Below are 23948 nucleotides of genomic sequence, written 5' to 3'. Positions count from 1 at the left end.
ACCTGAGTGAAACTGATTAGCTGATAGTGCTGGAATCATTTTTCCTGTCTTTTATTCTGGAAGACAGAGCACAAAGAAACTAGTGTAAGTCAGCCATATCAGTGTGATTCTCAGTTACATAGTTTAACCCTATGTTCTTGGGGTAGGTGTGTATTTTTGGTTTACAGCACAAAAGGGTCTTTGTGGGGGATATTGCGATGTTGTTTTGCACGTAGCCTGCAGCATATTTTTAGGTTCTTATTGACCTTATTACACTCTTTCATGTACCAACATAAGTTTCAGAGAAAAACAAAAACAGCTCTAATATATTGTGTTTGCTGCATTGCAGTGTCTGACTGTTTACTTTATCATTTTCACCATACAAAATTGTTAGTGGCACTGTTAATCCATTACATATTACTCTTTTGAGTGATTTCGACTTCATCACATTTCTCTGCATTCTTTAATGCATTTTTTTCAATATAGTAGTTTTCATAGTAGACCAAAATATTAAATTAAATTTTCCTGACCAAAATATTGACCAAAAAGCCCAATTTGTTGGTAAAACTGCATTTGTCATTCACCATGCTCTACCAACAAAACAAAGGAATGCCACAACACAGAGGCTTTGCCAACTAAGCAAAAAGGAAGGTGCTTTCATCTCGTGGAGGCTAGTTTCAGTTACACTCCCCTGAAGTAAAGATTTGAACAGTGGACACAAAGAAGCAGAAGAAGGTCTCAGAACAATGGCTGCATTGTACCCAGTCACGTCTACACCGATGCAGGGAGGTCATTTCCAATGTGTAGCAGCCCCTCAAGAACTGGATAGATTTCAAATGATATGGAGCACTTTGGACTAAGAATTCCTTATTTCAGCTCATCCAGCCTACCTTTGCAAAGTCTCAGGTTTCCATGAATGGTCATCCATTTAGAAGTAAATGAGAAACTGAAAAAATGTTGCAGGAAACATTTATGTGCTGACTGACTTGTGATAAGAACTTTATTACATTCAGAAAATTTTTCATTACTAAAAGTTGCAATGCCCATCAGCCTTAACCATGTAAACTCTGAGGGCTTGTAATGAAACGTAATGAAAAATTGCAACATAATTAGACATGGTGAATACCTTTTAAGTCAACATTGTTCAGTTGGAAAAACTTGTCATTCTGTCTCAAAATCTAGATGTAACACAAAGGTTATTACATTCTAATGCAGCTATTTCAAATCTACTGTGAAAGAACATATCTATTGACTTACTGTTGTTGACAGAATTAAATCTATGCCATAGTTCAATCATATCTAACCATTCTATCATATCTTTCTGGTGTTTATCCTAGTAAATAAAATTCCATCACAGTTTATATTGTTGCTGAATGCATGCTCATTTACCAACCTACAGCATTCAAACATAGTCCCTTCTGCAATATCCATTTGCAGCCACTGATTTCACCACTGAGTATTGTGCTCCAGTAGACGCAGGATCCTTGGTTGCTCTGGAAGAACACGAACAGGAAAGTATGGCTCCCCCTAGGATTAGCAGGCAGGAGGCGCCCCAGCCGAAATACAGTGAGTTCCCGAACTCCCTCTTCTGTGTGTCCTGCAGCAGTGGGTCATGGAAGTCAAGGACAATGGTGTAGGCTGACCAGCACACGGCCAAAAGCAACAACAGCCCAGCGCTGCCGAATGCTGCACCGGCACCCAGCATGATGCGAGGCTTGCTGGACACATCCGACGTACAGTTGGTGCACTTGGCACCTGCTACGGCCAGCGTCATGGCCACCACGCCAATGAACACGGTGATGACAACCAGAGCTCGTGCCGCCTGCAGGTCACTGGGCAGCGCTAACATGGAATCGTAGATCTGGCAATGCATTTGGCCTGTACTCTGCACCACACAGCTCATCCACAGGCCCTCCCACACCACCTGTGTGATCACAATGTTCTGACCCACATACGCCGCTACGCGCCACATAGGCAGGCAGCAGGCCACCATTGCGCCCAGCCAGCCAGCCACAGACAGAATCATGCCCAGAATTTCCAGGCCGGCTGAAGCCATCGTCTCTCTGGAGCTCTGCACACTGAGGTCCTCCGTGTCCAAGCGTGATATTAGATCTCTCCAGCTCCCGACACTGGCCGGAGCTGAGAAGGGAGGGAAGGAGAGGCAGAGAAACAGATTCTACCTTCTTTATAGTTATAGTTCGAAGGTGGAGTCAGACCATGATGGCATCATCTTTGCACTGGTATAAGAGCAGGGATTTGGGGATTCACAACTTTCTGATGGGGTAGCCTTATAAAAACCACATAGCTGGGATTGTTAATATACAGAAATAAAGTGTTGTACTAGCATTCTTGACAATAGCATAACAATAACCATATATTTAAATGCTTATTTGCATATAACATTGTGCTATATGTTATTTGTGAAATTGACTAAATTGATTACATAATCTGATATTTTAGAGTATTTATATGTTAATATATAACAAAATAGGAGAATGACAGGCTATTTTGGAAAGGGCAATAGACAATTGCCATTATGCCAACACTAAATACCCACAGTCACAAAGAAATTTAAGGGTGAAATTACAGAACAAGAGTTCTTTAAACCTAGGTTTGCTAGCCTGTTATTTCCCAGAAGCAAGGGTTTTTGTTTGTTTTGTTTTTTTATCTTAAAACTGAATGCACACTTCTTCCATTAACCTTGAGGAACAGCTGCTGAATCACCTTCTCAATAAGACAATTCCACTCTTGTCTATAGAATTATCAAGACCTGTTATCTGATCTCATGTCTATAGCAGCTTCTTCTAGCACTCAAACTAGATTTTAGGTTTGGTCTATATGCGTTTATTGTTTTTTCTTGACTGAAATGAATTCAGTAATGAAAAAGTAAAACTATCAAAAGAAAAAAAGCTATTTAATATCTTGCTAATTAGTTATACATGGTGACTTTTTCATGCTGCACAATGTAGTTAACACTATAGCTATCTGTGTGCCTGTGAAAATGGATAAGACACCAGACTGCAGTGTAGAAATTGAGGATTAACATCCACTTGCCCTGCCTTAGTAAAATATTTAAATATGCTGGAGTAAGCAAAGACACATAAATTGAGGTGTCTCCTTTGCATCCCTAGAAGACATGAATGCCATCTAATTAAAAAAAAAGCATGTTGAGGTAAGTTTCACTAATTTGCTAACATTAACTGGCTGTTAACTAAGTTAGCCTGTTTTCTTTGCTAAGGTCAGGTTAGACTAGCATCAATTCCAGTAGAAAAAATAAACTGGCTAGGCAGCAAGTCAAATTCTAGCTAGTGGTTAATATTGGTTATTTACATGATATTTTACTTCCGATTAATTCATTAGCAAACTTCAGCATTAGTCATGCATATAACAAGCACATTTACAGATTGATGATTGAATGATGCTTAGTTGCTATGCAGTTGCTTGAAAACAAAAATCATCTAACAGTTTTAGATAAATAATGAAATTTACAATACATGACAGTAACTTCATTTAAAAACATTTTACTTTTAATATTTTACTACATATAAAAGTAGCAACTTTTAAAACTTTCACTTGAGTATATTTTTTCAATTGAATTGAAAATTTTGACACATTACATTTACTTTCACTTAAGTATAATTTCTTAAGTATAATTTGTCTGTAAGGTTTCCACGCTATATTCTTATATAACTGTGGGTCAAGATTTATAATGGTGATTAAAAGTACTGTTTATCTGTTGCTATATTTGTTGCATTTTTTATTGGATTGTCAGGACCATCTTGCAGAACAGCAGCAGTAAATGAAATAGTAGTTTGTTCTGGAATTACTTCTGTGATGTTACAATTTTTTGATTTTATAAATAACTATTTAAATATATATTTTGTAATACTGCAATGTAAGGCAATGCAATGAAACTTAATGCAGTGCAGTGTAATGTAATGTAATTTCAATGTAGTGTAATGCAATGTAGTGTAAAGTAAATCAATATAATGTAATACAATGTAGTTTCAATGTAATGTAAATCAATGTAATGTTATGTATTGTTATACATATAATGTATGTTATGTAATGTTACATCCACTTTATGCATTTTGTGACCGCATCGAGCTCGCGCTTCGGTTTTCCAAGCATGCTACGTGCTACAGCACTTAGCTTGAGGGGAAATCATGACAGAACACCCCCCCCCCCCCACACACACACACACACACACACACACACACACCTCCCCCCCAAGGTGCTCCTCTTGGAGCACCAGAAAACACTCCCCTCCCCGGTGGTCCTGGCCCTCTGGGCAAAATGTCTTCAGCTGAACAGGGAAATTGAGTGGCGTCCTCAGCTTTATCACCAGACTCGGGTGTGAGCAGAACTTGGTTGTCCGTGTCAACAGACTCGGGCATGAGCAGAACTGGATTGTCTGTGTCAACAGACTCGGGCATGAGCAGAACTGGATTGTCTGTGTCAACAGACTCGGCCATGAGCAGAACTGGATTGTCTGTGTCAGCAGACTCGGGCATGAGCAGAACTGGATTGTCTGTGTCAACAGACTCGGGCATGAGCAGAACTGGATTGTCTGTGTCAGCAGGCTCGGGCATGAGCAGAACTGGATTGTCTGTGTCAACAGACTCGGGCATGAGCAGAACTGGATTGTCTGTGTCAACAGACTCGGGCATGAGCAGAACTGGATTGTCTGTGTCAGCAGGCTCGGGCATGAGCAGAACTGGATTGTCTGTGTCAACAGACTCGGGCATGAGCAGAACTGGATTGTCTGTGTCAACAGACTCGGGCATGAGCAGAACTGGATTGTCTGTGTCAACAGACTCGGGCATGAGCAGAACTGGATTGTCTGTGTCAGCAGGCTTGGGCATGAGCAGAACTGGATTGTCTGTGTCAACGGACTCGGGCATGAGCAGAACTGGATTGTCTGTGTCAACAGACTCGGGCATGAGCAGAACTGGATTGTCTGTGTCAACAGACTCGGGCATGAGCAGAACTGGATTGTCTGTGTCAGCAGGCTTGGGCGTTAGCAGAACGTGGTTGTCCGTGTCAGCAGACTCTGGCATGAGTAGAACGTGGTTGTCCGTGTCAGCAGACTCTGGCGTGAGCAGAACTTCGTTGTCTGTGCCAGCAGACTTGGGTGTGAGCAGAACTTGGTTGTCCATGTCCGCGACCTCGGACAGGAACATGGCTTTTGAGGCCATCCCATCGACCTCAGACAGGAACTTGGCTTGAGAAGTCGTCCCGTCGACCTCAGCAGAACTGATGAGACCTTAAATGTGCCTGATTTATCCTGTTTCAAACCTGGACCGGGTCGTAACAACAAATATCTTTGACTCCAAGACTATGACTGAAATGGGTATTGGAGCATGCACTGACTTGCAGATGCTTTCTGCAAGCTTCATGAAGCTGTTGTTTATCACACAAGGACATGTGTCTGAGCAGGTACTCACTGTCACCTGTGTTGACATTGCTATATTCACTGTGGGAATGGAAACCTGCTTAGCTTGAATATTCTGCCTATGGGTGCTAGTGTATTAATAATTAACAGCCAGGACCATGCATGCTTAATAACGGTTAGCTGGAAGACAAAACAGGATCTGAGAAATGTAGAAAATATTTTAAAGTGACAGCCTATTTACCATTTCTTTAATCACAATACTATGAATGGATTAACAGCAGATGAGACAACAGAGCTTCTATGCAGTTTGCTGTTAAATAATCTAATATTTATTACATTTTTTTCCTATAACAGCATGCCCAATGTTTTTTATTCTTCTTATAACACATCAATTTGCCAATGATTATATTTTTATTAATTAAGTTACATTTAAAGTTGTGCAATGTCCATGAGACAAGTTAGTTTCTGTTATCACTTGTATCACTTGTACCCTCCCCTGGCTCCTATTATTGTTCTTTTTTTATTCTAAGTAAAGCAAACTCAGCTCAGCTGTCTTTCCTACAACTGTCTTGCACTTAGTGTACATCGAAGTACAGTACTCTTTATAGTATATCACTGTATGTTTCCACTAATATACAACGTATACTATACATATAATATACAATATATAATGTACTTTTTTCTAAAATCCTCTAAATTTGCTGATTTGGCTTATACTTTCATTGACTTTTAAGAGACTTAAAATCAAGATGGGATAAAACATAGCATTTGAACTTGCTCAAGTCTTGCTCAAGTAGCTTGCAACTGATTCAACCATCTCTGCCATTGCATTAACTCACACTAAAAGAAAACTTTCAGTGATTTATTAGTAAGCTCAACGAGTTCAAAGTGGGGTTGTGTTTGCTTCAATTAGTGTCAATTAAATTGCTTGCTTAATTAAAATAAAGAACACACAAATGATCCAGGTATTGACACAAAGAGAATCTTTACCATTCTCACTCCCACCCAAAATATTAGATATCCCACAATACATTGCATTTTCTAGTATTTTACTGTAAACCAATGCACTGTTCTAATGGCCCAATCATTTACAGTACAATCCTGTAAATAAAAAATGACACATTTTATAATAAACTTTTTTTGTGGCGTTTATTCTATTGTAAATAATTTACAGAAAACCTTTGCCCAGATACTAAGTGTGAAAATGATAGACCCCATTTAATGTTATAAACCAGTAGTGGCTTTTGAGGTGGTTGGTGAAAATACAGAAATGGCAGGAAAAAATAATTAGTCTATGTCTTTGACACTCACCCAATATTATTTGTTGTAATGCTTCATTATAACTTGAAGAGAGAAGTTGAATGAGCATTGTTTGTGTTGACAGGTAAATGAAGTTTACTATGAACTTAACTTCTCATTATATAACCTTCAATAACACTTCTAACTATAGTGGCAACATCAGGGAAACATTTAAATAACATATTTGTATAAAAGATCATGTCATGAAGTTAATAAAGATGACAGTTACAACACTGCCAAGATACAGAATAACTACGGATTATTAATAAGAAAAAATAACACACAACAAGATGTTGTTGGAAGCTGAGTTAACATTACTGTTTTCCAATTGTTTAAATTATCTTATAACACAGCAACAGCAACACAACCAAAGCTTACCACTTTTAATTGATTAAAAAATGTCACTAGATTTATACTTACCTTTAATGTTGTAGAACTTCCGCAAAACAACTTACATTATAGCAGCTATAAACTGCCTCTCTTTTTTCCATGTCTTTAGGTAAATAAGGGGGGAAAATGCAGCTTGTCGTATTATAGAAACCGCAAAGCTCTCTGTCCTGAAGACTTTACCATGTTAAATTAAAATGTTTACTAATATCAACAATTACACTTGTATGTAAACCTATGATCCGCCTTACAGCCAAACGACTGCTCGATTTGCTGTTATTAAAATGAATCAATACCTTCTGAATTGAATTCAACAGTGGTCATATTGTAATCCTGATTAATTGTAAGAGTGATAGTGCAGCACTTTTATTTGGTCTTCACCTTCAACAACTGCTCTCAGTAACCATACAAACAGTAAGCAGAACACGAGATCAAACCCAAAATTAGGGAGCTGTAATGTCAACCAATCCCCACACAATGCTAATATATCATTTTCAAAACTTTGTCTAAAATTGTTAGCATTTACTTGCTTGCAATACTAAGTACATCAAAAGAGTATGATAGTGCATTATTATTGCAAGCAAGTAAATGCTCACCCTGTTTAAAACAATTTTTTTTGTTTTTATCATTATTATCTGTACAAATACAGTAGCACCACATGTATTTATAAGAACTGTATAGAAGAAGAAGTGGAAGTAAAGTGCAGTATTCCGAGGAAGTGGAGCGCTAATAACATCCTCTCAATCTCTTTATTTATCATTTACTGTGACTTTTGTGTTCTCCAGTCACAGGCAAACACTGGGAACATTCATGACTCAAGCCAAAACAAAGTTTTTTTTCTGTCACTCTCTATAATTACTCACACTGCCCTACCCACAATCCCTCAGGCAATAAAACCCAGTGACATCACACACACTGAAAGCACCTGTGAGAGAAACTCTCTGATGCCTGAGTTTCAGTGGAAAAAAATGTCACATGACTAATTCTTATTCATTGGTGCACGAGAAATAACATAATCTTGCTTTTTTCCTCATAGAATCAACTTTCTGAGCTTTCCTTCAATGTTGATTTTGTGGAAAATGTGTGCATGTTGTCATAGCCTCTCCCTAAGGTGTGTTTTGTCAGTGTGACTTGCCACAGCATGTGTATTTTGTCCCTGAGATTTTCTCTCAGAGATATTAATCTAATAAGCCAGTTCTGTTTCACCTGTTTCTACACGTTCAGCAATCTGGGAACATTGTGATATTGGTTTAATATAATAATAATAATAAAAGATATGTAGACATACAGTCATTGCTATTTTGTATACTTTCCTTTTACAGGTGTTTTGTTTTTGTTTTTTGTTTTGTTTTTTTGCCTGTTTTTGTATTATCGTATCTTACTAAAAGGAGGTGTGTTAAAGGTGGGAATATAATAATTAGCAAATTAAGTCATCAATTATAATTACAATAAATACAACTATAAATAAATGAAATAAAATAAATATAAATAATAAACTATAAAAAAAAAAAAAAGTTTCTGTGATTACAAGATATTAAGCCATGAATCTTCGACACTCAATACGATATATATATATATATATATATATATATATATATATATATATATATATATATATATATATATCTTTCTATACATATATATATATATTAATTTAAATTTAAGTAATACATTTTGTAAAACAACTGATTGTGTTTTCTGTAGCAAATAGACAATATTATTATGTTTATAACATTAGCACTCATTTTTACATTATGATGAAGTGTTCAAAATGGAAGCAAATACTTTAAATTGTTGTAAAGTGAACTGCGCACACACTAGCTCCATTTTTTTCTGTTTCAAACAGACCTTTTCTACTTTGAATCCAAGATGTTTTAAATGTATGTATCTTCATGAACATGGAACACCCTGACAAGTGAGTGACAAGTTATTGATTTACTGAGTTCAGTGTTCCACTTTTTATTCAGTATTTTTTATGCGAACGTTCTCTCTCTCTCTCTCACACACACACACACACACACACACACACAGAGATATATCTTCTTTTCTCTTTGATGACTATCCTAAATACACTTATCAGTGACCAAGTAGTATGGAAAATCAGTAACACTTTACAATAACGTCCCTTAATATATGCAAGAATAAATCATGAACAAACATTGGAACTGCTTGCGATGGAAAATGCATAGTGTTTCATTAGAAATGAATGAGGAAGGAATTGTTTGTTTCCAAGGAACTGGGAAGAGTCCTATTGTAAAATCATGAACCGCTTACAACATAACAAGCAATAATGATGCAAACAGTAGCCAAAGAAAGACTATTATTATTATGATTAATAACAATTTAAGCCTATTTATGTAGACTTGGACTATTAGGTTAATTTACCAATTACATAAAGGTATCACCTTAATATGAAACATGTGTTAGTACAGATTTTAAACCAGTAGGCTACGTGGTACTTGTTTCATAAAGAAATTAACAGCCCGTGAATTGTGTACTGTTATGTTAATGATTGTTTTAAATATCTAATCCTGTATGAAGATTTCAGAGAATGCTTACTCAATTAATTTGTTCACTCTTTCTTTTGGACTTCCAGTTAAAGGTTTAACTTATTTATTGCTGCTCTTAAGAGTTTATTACGTATAGTGCTGTGAAAAAGTATTTGCCCCATCCAGATTACTGTCTTCAAAACAGTTCCACTTTCGGTTCATCAGTCCAGAGAACATTCTCCCAGAAGTTTTGAGGATCATCAAAGTGTGTTTTGGTAAATTCAGACGAGCCTTAATGTTCTCCTGTGTTAGCAGTGGTTTTCACCTCGCCACTCTTCCATGGATGTCATTTTTACCTTTTAGTGACCTTTATTGATGCAAGAGAGGCCTGTAGGTCCTTTGATGTTGTCCTTGGCTCTTTTGTGACTTCCTGGATGAGACATTGCTGTGCTCTTGGAGGAATTTTGGAAGGTCGGCCACTTCTGGGAAGGTTCACTACTGTGGTGAGTTTTCTCCATTTGGAGATAATGGCTCTCACTGTGGATCTTTGGAGTTTCAGAGCCTTTGAAATAGCTTTGTAACCCTTCCCAGACTGATGTATTTCAATCACCTTCTTCCTCATCATTTACTGAATTTCATTCAATTGTGGCATAGTGTGTTACTGAGTAAGGCCTTTTAACCAAATTCATGCTGTTGTAAAAGTTCTATTTAAGTGTTGATTTGATTGAACAGGGTTTGCAGTAATCAGGCCTGCTTGTGTCCTGTCCAGCTGAACCACATAATGAATGCAGGTTTATAGATTTGGGGAATTAGTAACTACAAGGGCAAATACACTTTCACACAGGCCCAGTTGATATTGGATAACTTTTTTGCTTTAAAAAATAAATAACTATCATTTAAAAACTGCATTTTGTGTTTACTCAGGTTGCTTTTGTTTTATCTTAGATTTTGTTTTCATTTCTGAAACAATTTAGTATGAGATATACACAAAAACAGAAGAAACCCATTTCTTTTTCACAGCACTGTATATTATATACATAAAACCATTATGATTTCACATTTTAGTCTCAAAATGTGTTGTTTTTACAAACACCTGAGTCATTATTTTGGAAACAATTTTGTTCCCCCTGTAGTAAAGTATAGTATAGTAAACTATAGTAAACATTCATTAATAATTAAGCTTTACGTAGTGTTCATTTTAAACAGTTACTACATTCATCCATTGTTACTGGGTAGTTAATGCGATACAAAGGAACCTTTGTAAGCTCAAAAAAAAATAAATAAAATAAAAATAAAATACACAATAATATAAAAGTCTTTTTTTAAGTGCTTACACAATGACATGGATGGTTGAGTGTGCTAACGTGCACTCTCTGGTGTCTCCCATTTCATCTGGTATCTGATAGTGTAGAACCTAAAGAAGGTGATATTCTCCAAGCTGTCTTTCTTCAGCTCCTTAATTGTGGAAATTCCTTACCTGTTTACCTGTGCATGGAACTCTATCCACTGACCCCTTGCCAAGTAGATTTTAATGAGCTACCTTTCAAAAAAAAAAGAGCCTTTATTGTCCTAACGGCAGTTTTTGGCTCCTGAACAGTGCTCTCTTTCTTTAATGAAAGAATCAATATCTCTTACTCTCTCGGTCCTTTATTCCAAAGGAGCCAAAAACCTGTGAGTCCCCGTGAGTTGCTTTTTTTCCCTCCACCATGTCCTCCCTGTGTCCTTAATCTGCAGACCGTTGGACGACAAGCACTTGTACCATATTGGACCATTAAGACCTATAGACTCTGTGGCTGGGTTTTCATATGCATCTGCATCCCTCAGGACATCGTGTAAAAGGTTAGCATTTTCCCCCACGCTTTCTCATGCTTTTTTATCAATGCGTATTTAAAACTCTTACATTCTTTAGCAATGCTATCATTTTAAGTGCTGAGATTGAGGAGGTTGCAGGAGGACTGCAGGTGTCACATGTTTACTTAGGGGAAAAAATTGTTCTGTGATGTGGTTTGATTGGATTATGGCGGAGAGAAAAAGTTTGCTTTGACTTCCTGACAGAGAAACTTTAGATTATTTGATGTACGATATTGTAGATTGTGGTCTTAGATTTGATTTATGTGTGTATAGGAAATTGATACATTACAAAGTTTCAAATATAAGTACACTACACTCAATTGGGCTAAATAACAAGGTATTTAACCAGTTAAAGTCTTAGATTATCAGTAGGTTAGTTGTCATGAAGCATATTATTCAACTAGTATGAATAATTCAGGCAAACTAATTGCTAAAGGAATGTAAGAGTGAGAGATGTATATCTACAGTATATGTCCTGAAACATATTTTTTTTGCCATGCAATCAGTATCAGTTAAAATGTTCGATATTGAAGGTAGATATGTGGGTGTGCAAGGTGAAATTACACTGCTTTAAACAGTATTCATTTTACTTTATTGAACTATATAGAGTTTTATATATGTTGCATTTGACACCCTGAATATAATATATAATTTAAATAGTATATAATTAAAATAAAATATAAATGATTCTTCTCAAGAGTGGAGAGCCCCAAATCAAAATAATTATTAATAGTGGGAGTTACTATGTACTATCTGCAGACTAAATCTGGTTTTGAATATCAGTGACTCACAAAACCCATGAAACCATCCTTTAGTTTGTTAGCAAACCTGAAAAATCCTTGGTTGTTGGAGAGGGGCGTGAGAGAGTGAGTCAGTCAGTCAGAGCATGAGTTGGTCCCTCCCTATTTGAAGCATATAAAAGGACCAACTCTCATCCACTGTGTCTGTCACTGCTTTTGGTACAAGACTACACGCATATTTGGACTCCTTATTGTTTGGACAAAGACAAAAAAATCAAGGAAGAATGGTATCTGCCGGGCTACAGATGTTGGGCACAGCCCTGGCCATCATTGGCTGGATCCTGACCATTGTGACTTGTGCCCTGCCCATGTGGAAGGTCACAGCTTTCATTGGGAGCAACATTGTGACAGCACAGATCAACTGGGAGGGCATCTGGATGTCCTGCGTGGTGCAAAGCACTGGACAGATGCAGTGCAAGGTCTACGACTCTATGTTGGCTCTCAGCTCGGACCTGCAGGCCGCCCGCGCACTCTGTGTCATTTCCATTTTGCTTGGTGTCATGGGGATCCTCCTGGCCATCGCTGGTGGCAAGTGCACCAACTGTGTGGAGGATGAAAGCTCCAAAGCAAAGGTGGGCATCACAGCGGGTGTGGTCTTCATCGTCTGTGGTATCCTGTGTCTGATTCCCGTCTGCTGGTCAGCCAACAGCATTATCAGTGATTTCTACAATCCCTTAGTGCCGGGTGCACAGAAGTATGAGATCGGAGCTTCTCTGTACATTGGATGGGCCGCTGCTGCTCTGTTGCTCATCGGAGGAGGCTTGCTCTGCTGCAACTGTCCACCTAAAGACAACTACACTGCAAAGTACTCAGCACCCAAATCAGCAGGTTCCAAAGGCTACGTGTGATCCTTTAAAAAGATGCTTCAACTCTGGACTCGATTTTCATGATATGCTGTATTTTGGCCAGCTGATATAGATGGTGTATTCTTTATTGTCCTGTATTTTATTAGCTGACCACCATAGTCGTGACAGTACAAAGATTGAACGCTACAAGCTGTAGCGGAACAAGCAATGTCATGACAAACGGCAGCGTCTGTCAAGTTGGGTGTTGCCCTTTGGTGTTCTTTGTTTTTTGTTTTGTTTTTAATAACCAAGAGCTGTAATATACTGATGTGCTCTATTTAGATTTAATTTCACATTTGAACTGTATTAAATAATACACGTGTATGGCATTTAATGTTACATTTTATGGTTTAAATGTTTTACATTTCTGTTACATTTTATATGTTAAGATTTGATGCTATACTGAATTCTATGTTTCTTGCTTTTTGTTACTAGTAATGGTATAAAATATTTAAAATAAATGCAAATAAACTTTTTTATTAAAAAAAAGAAGAAGAAGAAGAAGAAGAAAAGAATATTATTTGTATTGACCACACACACATACAGAGAAATCCCTACACATATCTTGGTAAATCACTTTAAAATGAAATCACTTTTTATTATTTGTGTGAAAAAAATATTTGTGTAAAAACATTCAAAACCAGATTTAGAAAGAGATTAGTAAGAATTTGTAAGAATCACTAATACTTTTCAAGAAAGGAATGGAAATTTCATTGAACAAATATATCATATTTATAATATAATTATCTTGAACAAATATATCAATCCAAATATGTTGAGCAAAATTCACAAAAACATGACAGTGTGGCTGAGAAAATGCATATACGTAGCGTAAGGGTGAACATGTAAAGAATATGTTGCAAATAATACATCCAAAATTAAGTACATGTAGTTTTACTCTCATTGGGTATTTTATAGTTGGATTATTAAATGTGTACTAAGGGGTAATTTATGGGAATTATGGACGTTTGAGTGGTTGAGTAAAGGTTGACGATTCTTAGGGATTGCTCAGAAATATGTATGCAAGAGTGACACCCAGTGTTACTTTAGTTCAGTGGTCTACTCAAGCAGTATGTCCAAAACCACACCCTAGATACAGCATTACTACATTGTTTCTGGAATACTATCTTGTAGTCATGTCTGAAAACAAAGTGTAGAATATCAAGTTCACTCATGACAACTAGGGAATAGGGAATAGGTTGTAGGGAACTATTTCAAACACAGGGACACACCTATGTGGCTCTATAAAACAAAACAAGAAAAAACTGTTATTTCTTTTAACAACCACATCTGCAATTTTTCCATGGCTGCCGCTAAATCTATGGAATGTGTTGCAGCTGGAGTGTCATTTATAATCGCTGGTCTGCTCTCTGCTCTCACTGTAACTTGGACAGCCCAATGGGTTTTAATAAGGCAGAATGTATGTTATATTTTCTTAGTACTTCTCTAGAACATGATTGTTAATTGAAGCAAGATCCATTACAATCTTCACTCTACTACATATAAAATATTATTCTAGGCTAGGGATTGTCAACTGGAAGACTGTGATCTGTGGTTTTACTGCAGATCCAGTAAAAGTATTTCAGCTGACTCTACCAAATACTTCAAAAATGCTGTAGCAGAGCCAATGAATGTATAAAAAAAAATGATTGCCTGTAATTTTGGTGTAATTTATGTCATCGGACCAGAGACTAGTTAGAGGGCTGGATACATAGAAAAGATTTCACAGACTTTTCATTTCACAGATTTCACAGCAAATGGCTTGATTAAAAGAAATTGACTTAAAACAGAATGTTTAAAGATGATGAGGACAGAGAAGTATGTGTTTATGCTCCTCGTGTCAAATTCACAACTGATGTTTCTTGTTTTTCTGAGGCTGTAGCACTAATCAAAGTTGTAACATGATGAGCCACTACAACATAAAACATCCACCCATACATCCATTTTCTGTACCGCATATTCTACAGAGGACAACCTGGAGTTGTAGAAATCAAACAGGAATCAAACCCTCAACCCTGGTGGTGTGAGGTGAACGTGCTGACCATTAAGCCACTGTGCACCCAACATAAAACATACCCACATCAAAGTGTTTTATTTATAGTCATAAACTAATCATTACTAGTTACTAATTAATTGGTAACTATTATTGCCATTCGGTCATGTTATTGTGTAATGCGAAGATTTTTTTGTGTAACTGCACCTTTACACATTTTAGCTGAGTACCCCTGTTATAGACAAGAAAAAAAAAAAAATATTTATATACAAAACAGTATCCTGACTAAGAAATCTATAACATGCTTTAGTATACTGAACAAGTACCTATAGCTAGCTGGTTGTGAAGGTTTTGAAGAGTGTATTTCATGGATTTCATGAAAGAAAGAAAAAAGATTCCAGTATCCAAGAACAAGAATCCCTAACCATCCAAAAAAAAAAAAAAGATACTTGAGAAGACCCTTTTTTCCAGCGATAACTGCTTAGTAAGAATAATTTAAAAACTTTTTATTGTCATAAATTTTAATGACGTAAAATAAGACTAATCTGGGACTGAATTGTGTCAATTAATGGTTTGTTTGTCAATGATATGTTATTATGCCTGCATGGGAAATAATTATTAGAGGCTATAACTTGCTGGATGTTGATTGAAACTCAATTTAACCTATTATTATCAAGATTGAATGTCCAACTGTGTTTTTTGTTAAAGCTTGTTGAGAGGGTTGCCAGGTTTCAGCATAATTCCCACACTAACTACACCTTTTTTTTAAAAAAAACTGAAAGTCCAACATTTTAATTTATACCAAACAGTAATGTTTTTTTCTCAATCTTTTAATTGGAAACAAGTTAAAATTACCAATTTTCAGTATCTTCCTGCAGTAGACAAACTTTACATGCTGAACCTAGCAACCCTGCTCATGGAATAAATATTATGGCAGGAGATGCTTCCAAGTGCAGGCAGACTTTACTTCAAATCCAAATCAATAGTCAAGAGGGAAGTCTGACACAATCTTGGGTCAGGCAATAGACAAAAGATAAAATCAAATCAAAGACTGTTGTGAGTAAACCCAAAGCCTTGTGCCAGTGTGAGTAGGCGTATAGTATATAAAATGAGCCACAGGTACATTCAATCAAAAATGTGTCAAACAAGAGCGTGTGGGTCATGTAACCTGTGTCATTGGTGGTCATTTCGATTCATCCCAGTGACTCGAATCTTTTTAATTCCATTCACTAAAAAGATTTGTTCAGATTCGTTTGCTGATTTGTTCAGCGACACTTAAAGATTTGTGGTGTTTAGTATGAATATGTTAGCCTTATAGTTATCTATAAGCTAGTATGCTTCAAAACAATGACCAAATTCACATTTAGAAGATATGTGCTGTCAAAATTTACAGTCTCTCTCTCTACCACCAATACGGATCAACAATTCTGTTTGCATCATTCTACACTTCGGCTTCTCATCAGATTTTCTGTCCAATCAAATGTTCTCTAGAAGTGTCAAACACTTCTAAGTTTCCTGGCTGTAAGATAAGCTAAATGCTATTGGCTATTTAAAAAGGTACCATGTGACAAGGCTAATGGAAATTATGTCAACACATCGAATAAAGCTACACGATCCAAGGCATTTCATGGGGGACTTTAAGTTACATCATTACACCAGTAGGTGGCTCCAGTGAGTGTCTTTTTATGAGTAAGTCATTGTTAATGCACGTTTTCAAGAAACTAGTTTTAGTATTATGAGTTATTAAAAAATGGCATGTCCAATCCACGAAGAAAGACATTTCAGTCCGTGCAGTCTAGTTTTGAGAGTGGTCACGAATGTAATTTTTTAAAAAGAAACATTTTTACACATTCATGTATGCTATGAACAACACGTTCGTGTATAGCGGATTATGCTCTGTTGTGCACAACCAAAACAACAGTCAGTTCATGAGTCATATGAGTCAATACATGAACGGACACGAGAACATTCACCGATTCATTCATGAAAAAAACACCACTAATGGGACACTGAAATGACAATTAACGAATTGGAAGATGTACTATTCGTTTTTTGTTTGTTTGGCTTGTTTGTTTGTCACTGATTTACGCACCATATATCCTGACCGAAACACTGCCTTACTGAGTTCTAAAATAAAACTATATAGTCCCTGTTCAGATGCACACCAATAGTTTCAATCATTTGCCCTGTGACCCTCCTGTTGGTTTGGAACACATTATCTGTTCATTCTGAATAATTTATTTATGGCCAGTAACATCCCTAATGTACAACACTATTTTTATCAGATCACTGAAATGGATTGATATGTTAGTCAATGCTATTATGATGAGGTTGTACAAAATCAACCGTATAATCTTTTAAACGTTTCAATTTGCAGTGTAATTCAATTGAAATTTTATTCATATAGCCCTTTTAACGGTGGACGTTGCCACAAAACGGCTTTACAGAAATCTGAATCTAGATCTACCTGTATATGGGTTTCATCATATATTTCCATTCCAACCCACATGTTTGTACATTTTCCAAATTTTAATCCAAACCAACACCCATGCAAGTTTGCTTTGATCAGCTTGGCACGAATCAATCATATTACAGAAGACAGAAACAGACATTTAACAAGCATTTTACTTCTAATTCACATTTTGGTAATAACCTTTTCAACTGAACTCTAGGAAACAAACTCAAATGTACTTTCCTTAAAACAAGTAAGATGGATGACCTTGAAGTACTTGGTCTTTGTTTTTTGGTGCTGTTTGAGGTCATGTTTGTGATGTATACAGAAACCTTAAGAAGCATGAGGGCAGAAGTGTCAGTTAGCAGTATTTTGACAAAGAAGAGCTAACCCCACCTACAACAACCTATACCCTATAAATACACAACCTCAGCTGAATGCATGCATTTGGCCTTCAGATGAAGGTTCTCTTTTGAATGTACTTTTGTTCAAAAATTAAAAAGAATGGTGTCTCAAGGAGTTCAGTTCATTGCCATTCTCGCAGGCTTCTTGGGGTGTTTGGGAACCATCGTTGTGTGCTGCCTACCTCAGTGGAGCGTAACCGCATTCATTGGTGCAAACATTGTGACAGCACAGATAATCTGGGAAGGAATTTGGATGACTTGTGCAGTGCAGAGCACCGGGCAGATGCAGTGCAAGATGTATGACTCCATGCTGGCACTCAGCGCAGACCTGCAGGCCGCCAGAGCAATGACCATTATCTCCATTTTGGCTGGTATCATTGGAATCATGATGTCCATCGCTGGTGGGAAGTGCACCAACTGCATTGAGGATACACGGGCTAAATCGATGGCATGCATCGTGGCTGGAGTGTCATTTATAATTGCAGGTGTGCTCTGTTTGATCCCTGTATCCTGGACAGCTCAAAGGATCATCACAGATTTTTATAATCCCATAATGATGGATGCACAGCGAAGGGAATTGGGGACTTCCTTGTACATTGGCTGGGCAGCCACGGGTCTTTTGCTGTTGGGGGGAGCGCTGCTCTGCTTGAACTGCCCTCCCAGGGAGCAGCACATCTATAACCCAAAGTACTCTGCTGTAAGATTAACTCCTATCTCAAAGGAATATGTCTGAGAGAGACAAACTAGTCTCAGAATACTGCTATATATCAATCGTATCTGTTTAGAATTAGTGCTAGGATTTGGTCGGCATTCTGGACATTTTCTTCTCATCACCAATCATTGTAAATAAACCACATTAATTCACACTGTTTGAAGAAATAATTCTTGCACCAAAGAGAATTGGCAAAAAATTTGTTTTCTGGGTTTTTTGTTTTTTTAAGATCTTTAATCAGTGGTTTTTCAAGAACAAGATTGTTATTGGAAGCAAAAACAATACAATCATGCTCTTCTATATTAGGAACTATTCATCTATCCACATGATTATGTAACTTGCTTTTGTTATGGTACACCACATTTGGATAAAATATTGTCCTTGGTGGAGAATTTCAGTTTTGCTGAAGGAACTGGGTTAACTTAGGTTCCTACTCCCAAATTAGATGTATGTATTAAAATGACCAATTATGTATTGGGCACAACCTGATGCACTGAGCTGGAATAGGACATTCTTTTTTTTTCAAAGTATAAGTTTGGCAAATACAGAATTTATGTTTAAAGATGAATGAACAGATATATGCGTTTATTCTCCTAGCATCATTTCTTTTTGTTACCAATCCATGGTGCTAGTCAAAAATTGCAATGTGAAGTACCAAAACAAAACATCACCACTGAACTATCTTATTTTATAGATATAAACTAATCATTAATAGTCAAGCATAAAAAGGTAACTGTTGTCACCATTCAGTCATTTATTTCATAACAAGGAATTTTATATTACTTGACTGATAAAAGTTTTATTTGAATTCCCCTGTTTGGTAGCAGGCCATATGTATGGTATACTGAAAGAATACATACAAAACAGTATCCTGCATGAAGTCTACAATATACACTATAGTATATGGCCAAAACCTGAACATTATACCCATATGTGCACATACAGTCCACTGCAAAACCATGGGCATTATTTTGATGTTGGTCCACCTTTGCTGTTATAATAACCTCCACTCTGCGAAGGCTTTTCACTAGATTTTGGAAGTTGGCTCTAGGGATTTGTACCCATTTCACCACAAAAGCATTAGTGAGGTTGGACAGTAAGGCCGCTCGAGTTCTTCCACTTCAAACTTGGCGAACCATGTCTTTATGGATGTTGCTTTATGCACAGGGCCCCTAATTCTACAGCATACTGAGACATTTTAGATAATTCTACATTTTCAACTTTGTGGCAACAGTTTGGGGAAGAACCACATATGGGTGTGATGGTCAGGTGTCCACATACTTTTGTTCATATAGCGTATATGTACCAGAATAACTGTATTCTAATTACTTTTTCTGATAACACAGTAATGTAATGCATTACATTTTAAATATATATTATTTGATTACAGTTACTGATATGATTATCTTTAGTTCTCTGCTAAAGAATTTTTAATTTTTTTTTTTGCTTTGATTTTCACTGTACATAGATGATTATCCTTTAGGCAAGCCATACTATCTTTGTTTTGAGCTCCTAAACCTGTTTTTTGTTTATAGTAGGAGTATACGTGTAACTGCTGATGTGTACAGTATCTACAAAACCAGTATTTTTGTTGTGTCCAAACCAGTTCTTAAACCAACATGCTTTGTATGCGATTTCCTAAAAATAAAATAAATAAAAAAGCTTTCAGTGTCCAAGAGCAAATTGTTGCATGGACAATTATTTTTTTTATTTTACTTTTGTAATTATTCAACCATATTTTGCCTCAGACCTTCAAACCCTCAACGTTTAAGAAAAACAAGTTCCATCTGTCACTTTATTACCCAGTCCACTCAAAAAGTATATATTAGCAGACAGAAATATCTTCAATATAATTTGAATTTATGCAATAAAACAAAGATAATAGGCTATTTATAGATTTCAAATTATTCAACCTTATTTTAGATTCTTTCTTGCCATAGTTTTCTTCAAATTGCATAATTGTGCTTATTTTAAACATTTATTTACTAGAAGAAACAAAACGATTCAGCTGTGGAACAAGAACAAGGATTAAAGTCCTTATATTTGGTTACCATAAACTTATAATGAGAGATATAAGTTAAATTTCACTAAATTGTCTATATATAGATATATTCACTTGATAAATTTTTTAAGAGGTTTGCCCCTCAGAGGTAAAGTACTTGGTAGAACTCTAAAGCAAACGCTTTTACTTTCAGAACAGCTTCCACATATACAACCCACTTAGAAATCGTGAACAATTCGCTATCCAAAGAAACCTTGATAAACCCTTTTCTACCAAAGAATGGACATTATTTTTAAACTGTTTTAATGTCATTTTCATACAATGTCCAATACATAATCAGCACCTTTTAATGGCATAAAATAGACTTAATATGAGACTGAATTATGCCAGTGAATGCCGTATATCATGGCTTTAACTTGATTGATTCAAATAATGTAAATCTCATTGGTGGTTATGCGGTATTAGACATATATCATGCATAACTTAAGGTTATACTGTATAAGGTTTTACTGTACAACCTCATTGTATTTTGCATATACAGTAAGGTGACTAGATTGTTTAAATGCTAACCAGGGACATTTCCTAGTTCAGTGATCAAAATATCATTGAAATCTCACTTGTTATTATCTATGAATTTAAAAACCAGGGACAAAACATTTTGTATGTTTTTGTCTTTTTATTGCTGTGGGTGTCTAATTCAATTAGTTGAATTGAAATACTGTAATTCTAATTCATTTTTTTTTTCAACAATGCACAGAGGACATTAAGTGTCATCAAAGTGAACAGAACAGATAAAGAACAAGGAACTACATCAGCTGATTTCATAGCATTTTAAACATGGAATAGAAGGAATACTGCAAAATGTAAACATACATACAATTAGAAAACATTTTCTAATTGTATTTAATATTTGCATTTTAACAATCTGTGAACATACTGTACACAGTCATTACAGTCAATAATTAAAACTTTTAAAATGTCTTTTTTTGTTTGTGCTTTTGGAATTGGACCTTCACCATCCCTAATTAGGCTTACTATTTTACATTTTAGGCTCATTTGGAGCACAGGTGTCCTTTCTGCAAATGTCCTAGCTGCAATTGTAACTGTTTAGATGAATATAATTTTTATTTGTTCATATCTCTGTGTATTTTCACCCACGTGGTACTGTAGATGTGTGTGGGAATTCTGCGTTGTGCCCTGCTATATGGTCCTGTTATATGGTACATACAAATAGTATTACTTTAATTTAACATGAGTGGTTAGTACCTTGAACCCGATAACTTTGTCTCTTTTGATATTTGATGATAGCTTGTTGATGTTGTTTCCTGTCTCGTCGTAAATTCTTCATGGATAAAGCAGCGGCGCGCGACCAAGTAATCAGTGTAGCTCGCAGCCCCCTCTGTTGGTGAAAATAATCACTACATGATTGCTCTGAACGTGCTGTAAAATAGGACATTTCCGGGGACAGCTCCAGGCAGGGACAAAACATCAAAAACCGGGACTGTCGCCGGAAAACGGGGACGTCTGGTCAACCTAATATACAGTATACTGAAGTTTTAATTCATCCTCAACTTCCCATTTACTTTGACTTCTTCTTGTCTTAAAGCTGCCAAAAATATGTGACTATTTTTATTATGGTTGTAATAAAGTGAGAATCAAGCTTTCTACTGAGTCTCATCAAGTACTAAGCATAATGCTTGTTATTGTCAATAATTTAAAAACATATCACACTTATATATGTGACACTGTCCATATCCAAACTATATAATAATACTAAAAAAGATCATGTGGACAGCATTGGCTGATGTCGTATTGTCCTGTGTGAGACCTGGCTACGTGATTGGCCTTTTACTAGCATGTGTATTGCGAAGGCTATATTCTGTTCAGTCTACTGAACATGTATGGAATCTGGCTCATCAGGAAAAGCCATTCTGCTTACACAACTCCTCCTTGTGAGAGTCCCTGTCTAACCAGCTGTCACTTCCTACAAGTCTCTCAGACGTGACTGTGGCACTAGGACAGCTCCTTTTATTTTTAATATACAGCTTCAAAATGGGGAGAATTGCCAAGGAGGTGTGGGGCCAAACACTGTGCTTCATCGGATTGATTGGCTTGTGCCTAACGTGTGGCCTACCCATGTGGCGTACAACCTATTTCATCGGTGCCAACATCGTGACAGGCCAGATTGTCTGGGACGGGCTGTGGATGAACTGTGTGATGCAGAGTACGGGTCAGATGCAGTGCAAGATCCAGTCGTCCGTCATGAGTCTGACGCAGGACCTGCAGGCGGCGCAAGCCCTCATAGTCATCGCCATTTTGATTGCTTTTGCTGGCATACTCATGACATTTATTGGTGCACAATGTACCAGTTGCTTGAAGAATGAGTCCACCATGGCCAAATTGGTCATTTGTGGAGGTGTCCTATGTATTGTGGCTGCTGTTGTGTGCCTCATTCCTGTCTGCTGGTCAGCGGCATTCACGATCACTGATTACAGCAATGTTCTCGTACCTACATCGCAGAAAAGGGAGATAGGTGGTTCCGTATACATCGGCTGGGGAACTTCATTCGTTCTTCTTCTTGGAGGGATCATTTTGTGCACCTCTTGTCCACCAAATGATATGCAGCAGAATAACCCAAACACGTATCCCTACCAAGGGCCTTTCATGGGACCAGCTGGACACTATATGCCTCCAAAAACATATCCACCCAGCGTTACATATTCTGGAACATACGTACCGGGTAAACCATATGTGGCTCCGAGCACTTACTCAGCCGTTCCAAGGCAATACATGTAAGCAAACAAATGTGGACTTAACTGAATGTGTACACTTGCCAGTGTTCAAACTGTAAAAAGAAGCTTTGTTGTCTTATAATGTTCATTTCCAACCTTTAAGAGTCTTGTGTAAACCTGTTTAGCAACTTTCATTAATTATTTTTTATACTTTGCCTGAATAAATGGTTAAGTTTCTTTGAATGTTGTGTAAAAATATAAATCAAATGTAAATAAATAAATAAATAAATAAAAACAAGGGAAAAAAACTTTGTTGATAGAATCTACTGTAATAAAGGTTAAATATCTCATGTATAAATATTGGTATATTGGTTTAACCAGAAAGCCAAGATTTTACTCTTTTATAGCAATGTATAAAGCTCAGAATGTGGTCATATGACTCCAAAATAACCGAGCAGGTCACAAATGGTTGGTTTATAGATACCATTCTGCACTATTTGTGTTAAACTGTCATTACACACTTCTCATTTTACATAACCAAAATAAAGGGCCGTCATGTCTCAGCCTTTCAGAATTCCTTGTAAATAAACGCATTTCTCTTATGACAA

General features: G+C 36.6%; 3 protein-coding genes across 3 annotated transcripts; 2 read left to right on the top strand and 1 right to left on the bottom strand.

Moving 5' to 3' along the window:
- Window positions 1–235: 235 nt before the first annotated feature.
- LOC108280887 (claudin-4-like) lies at window positions 236–22341 on the bottom strand. Its single transcript, NM_001329301.1, is given in 3 exon segments — window positions 236–2140; window positions 14537–14541; window positions 22331–22341. A coding segment is annotated over 1 exon segment (654 nt). The 5' UTR covers window positions 2036–2140; window positions 14537–14541; window positions 22331–22341; the 3' UTR covers window positions 236–1381.
- cldnf (claudin f) lies at window positions 12328–23948 on the top strand. Its single transcript, XM_017496001.2, has 2 exons — window positions 12328–12915; window positions 22654–23948. The coding sequence occupies exons 1-2, from the start codon at window positions 12425–12427 to the stop codon at window positions 23402–23404; spliced, it is 1242 nt and encodes a 413-aa protein (XP_017351490.2). The 5' UTR covers window positions 12328–12424; the 3' UTR covers window positions 23405–23948.
- On the top strand, window positions 17924–20282 carry LOC108280693 (claudin-4). Its single transcript, XM_017496002.2, has one exon. It carries the CDS (start codon window positions 17995–17997, stop codon window positions 18625–18627), a length of 633 nt encoding a protein of 210 aa, XP_017351491.1. The 5' UTR covers window positions 17924–17994; the 3' UTR covers window positions 18628–20282.

This window comes from Ictalurus punctatus, chromosome 20 (assembly GCF_001660625.3).
Source record: "Ictalurus punctatus breed USDA103 chromosome 20, Coco_2.0, whole genome shotgun sequence".
NCBI lineage: Eukaryota > Metazoa > Chordata > Actinopteri > Siluriformes > Ictaluridae > Ictalurus > Ictalurus punctatus.
The sequence above is the reverse complement of the archived record's forward strand: the minus strand, read 5'-3'. Positions and strand labels throughout refer to the sequence as shown.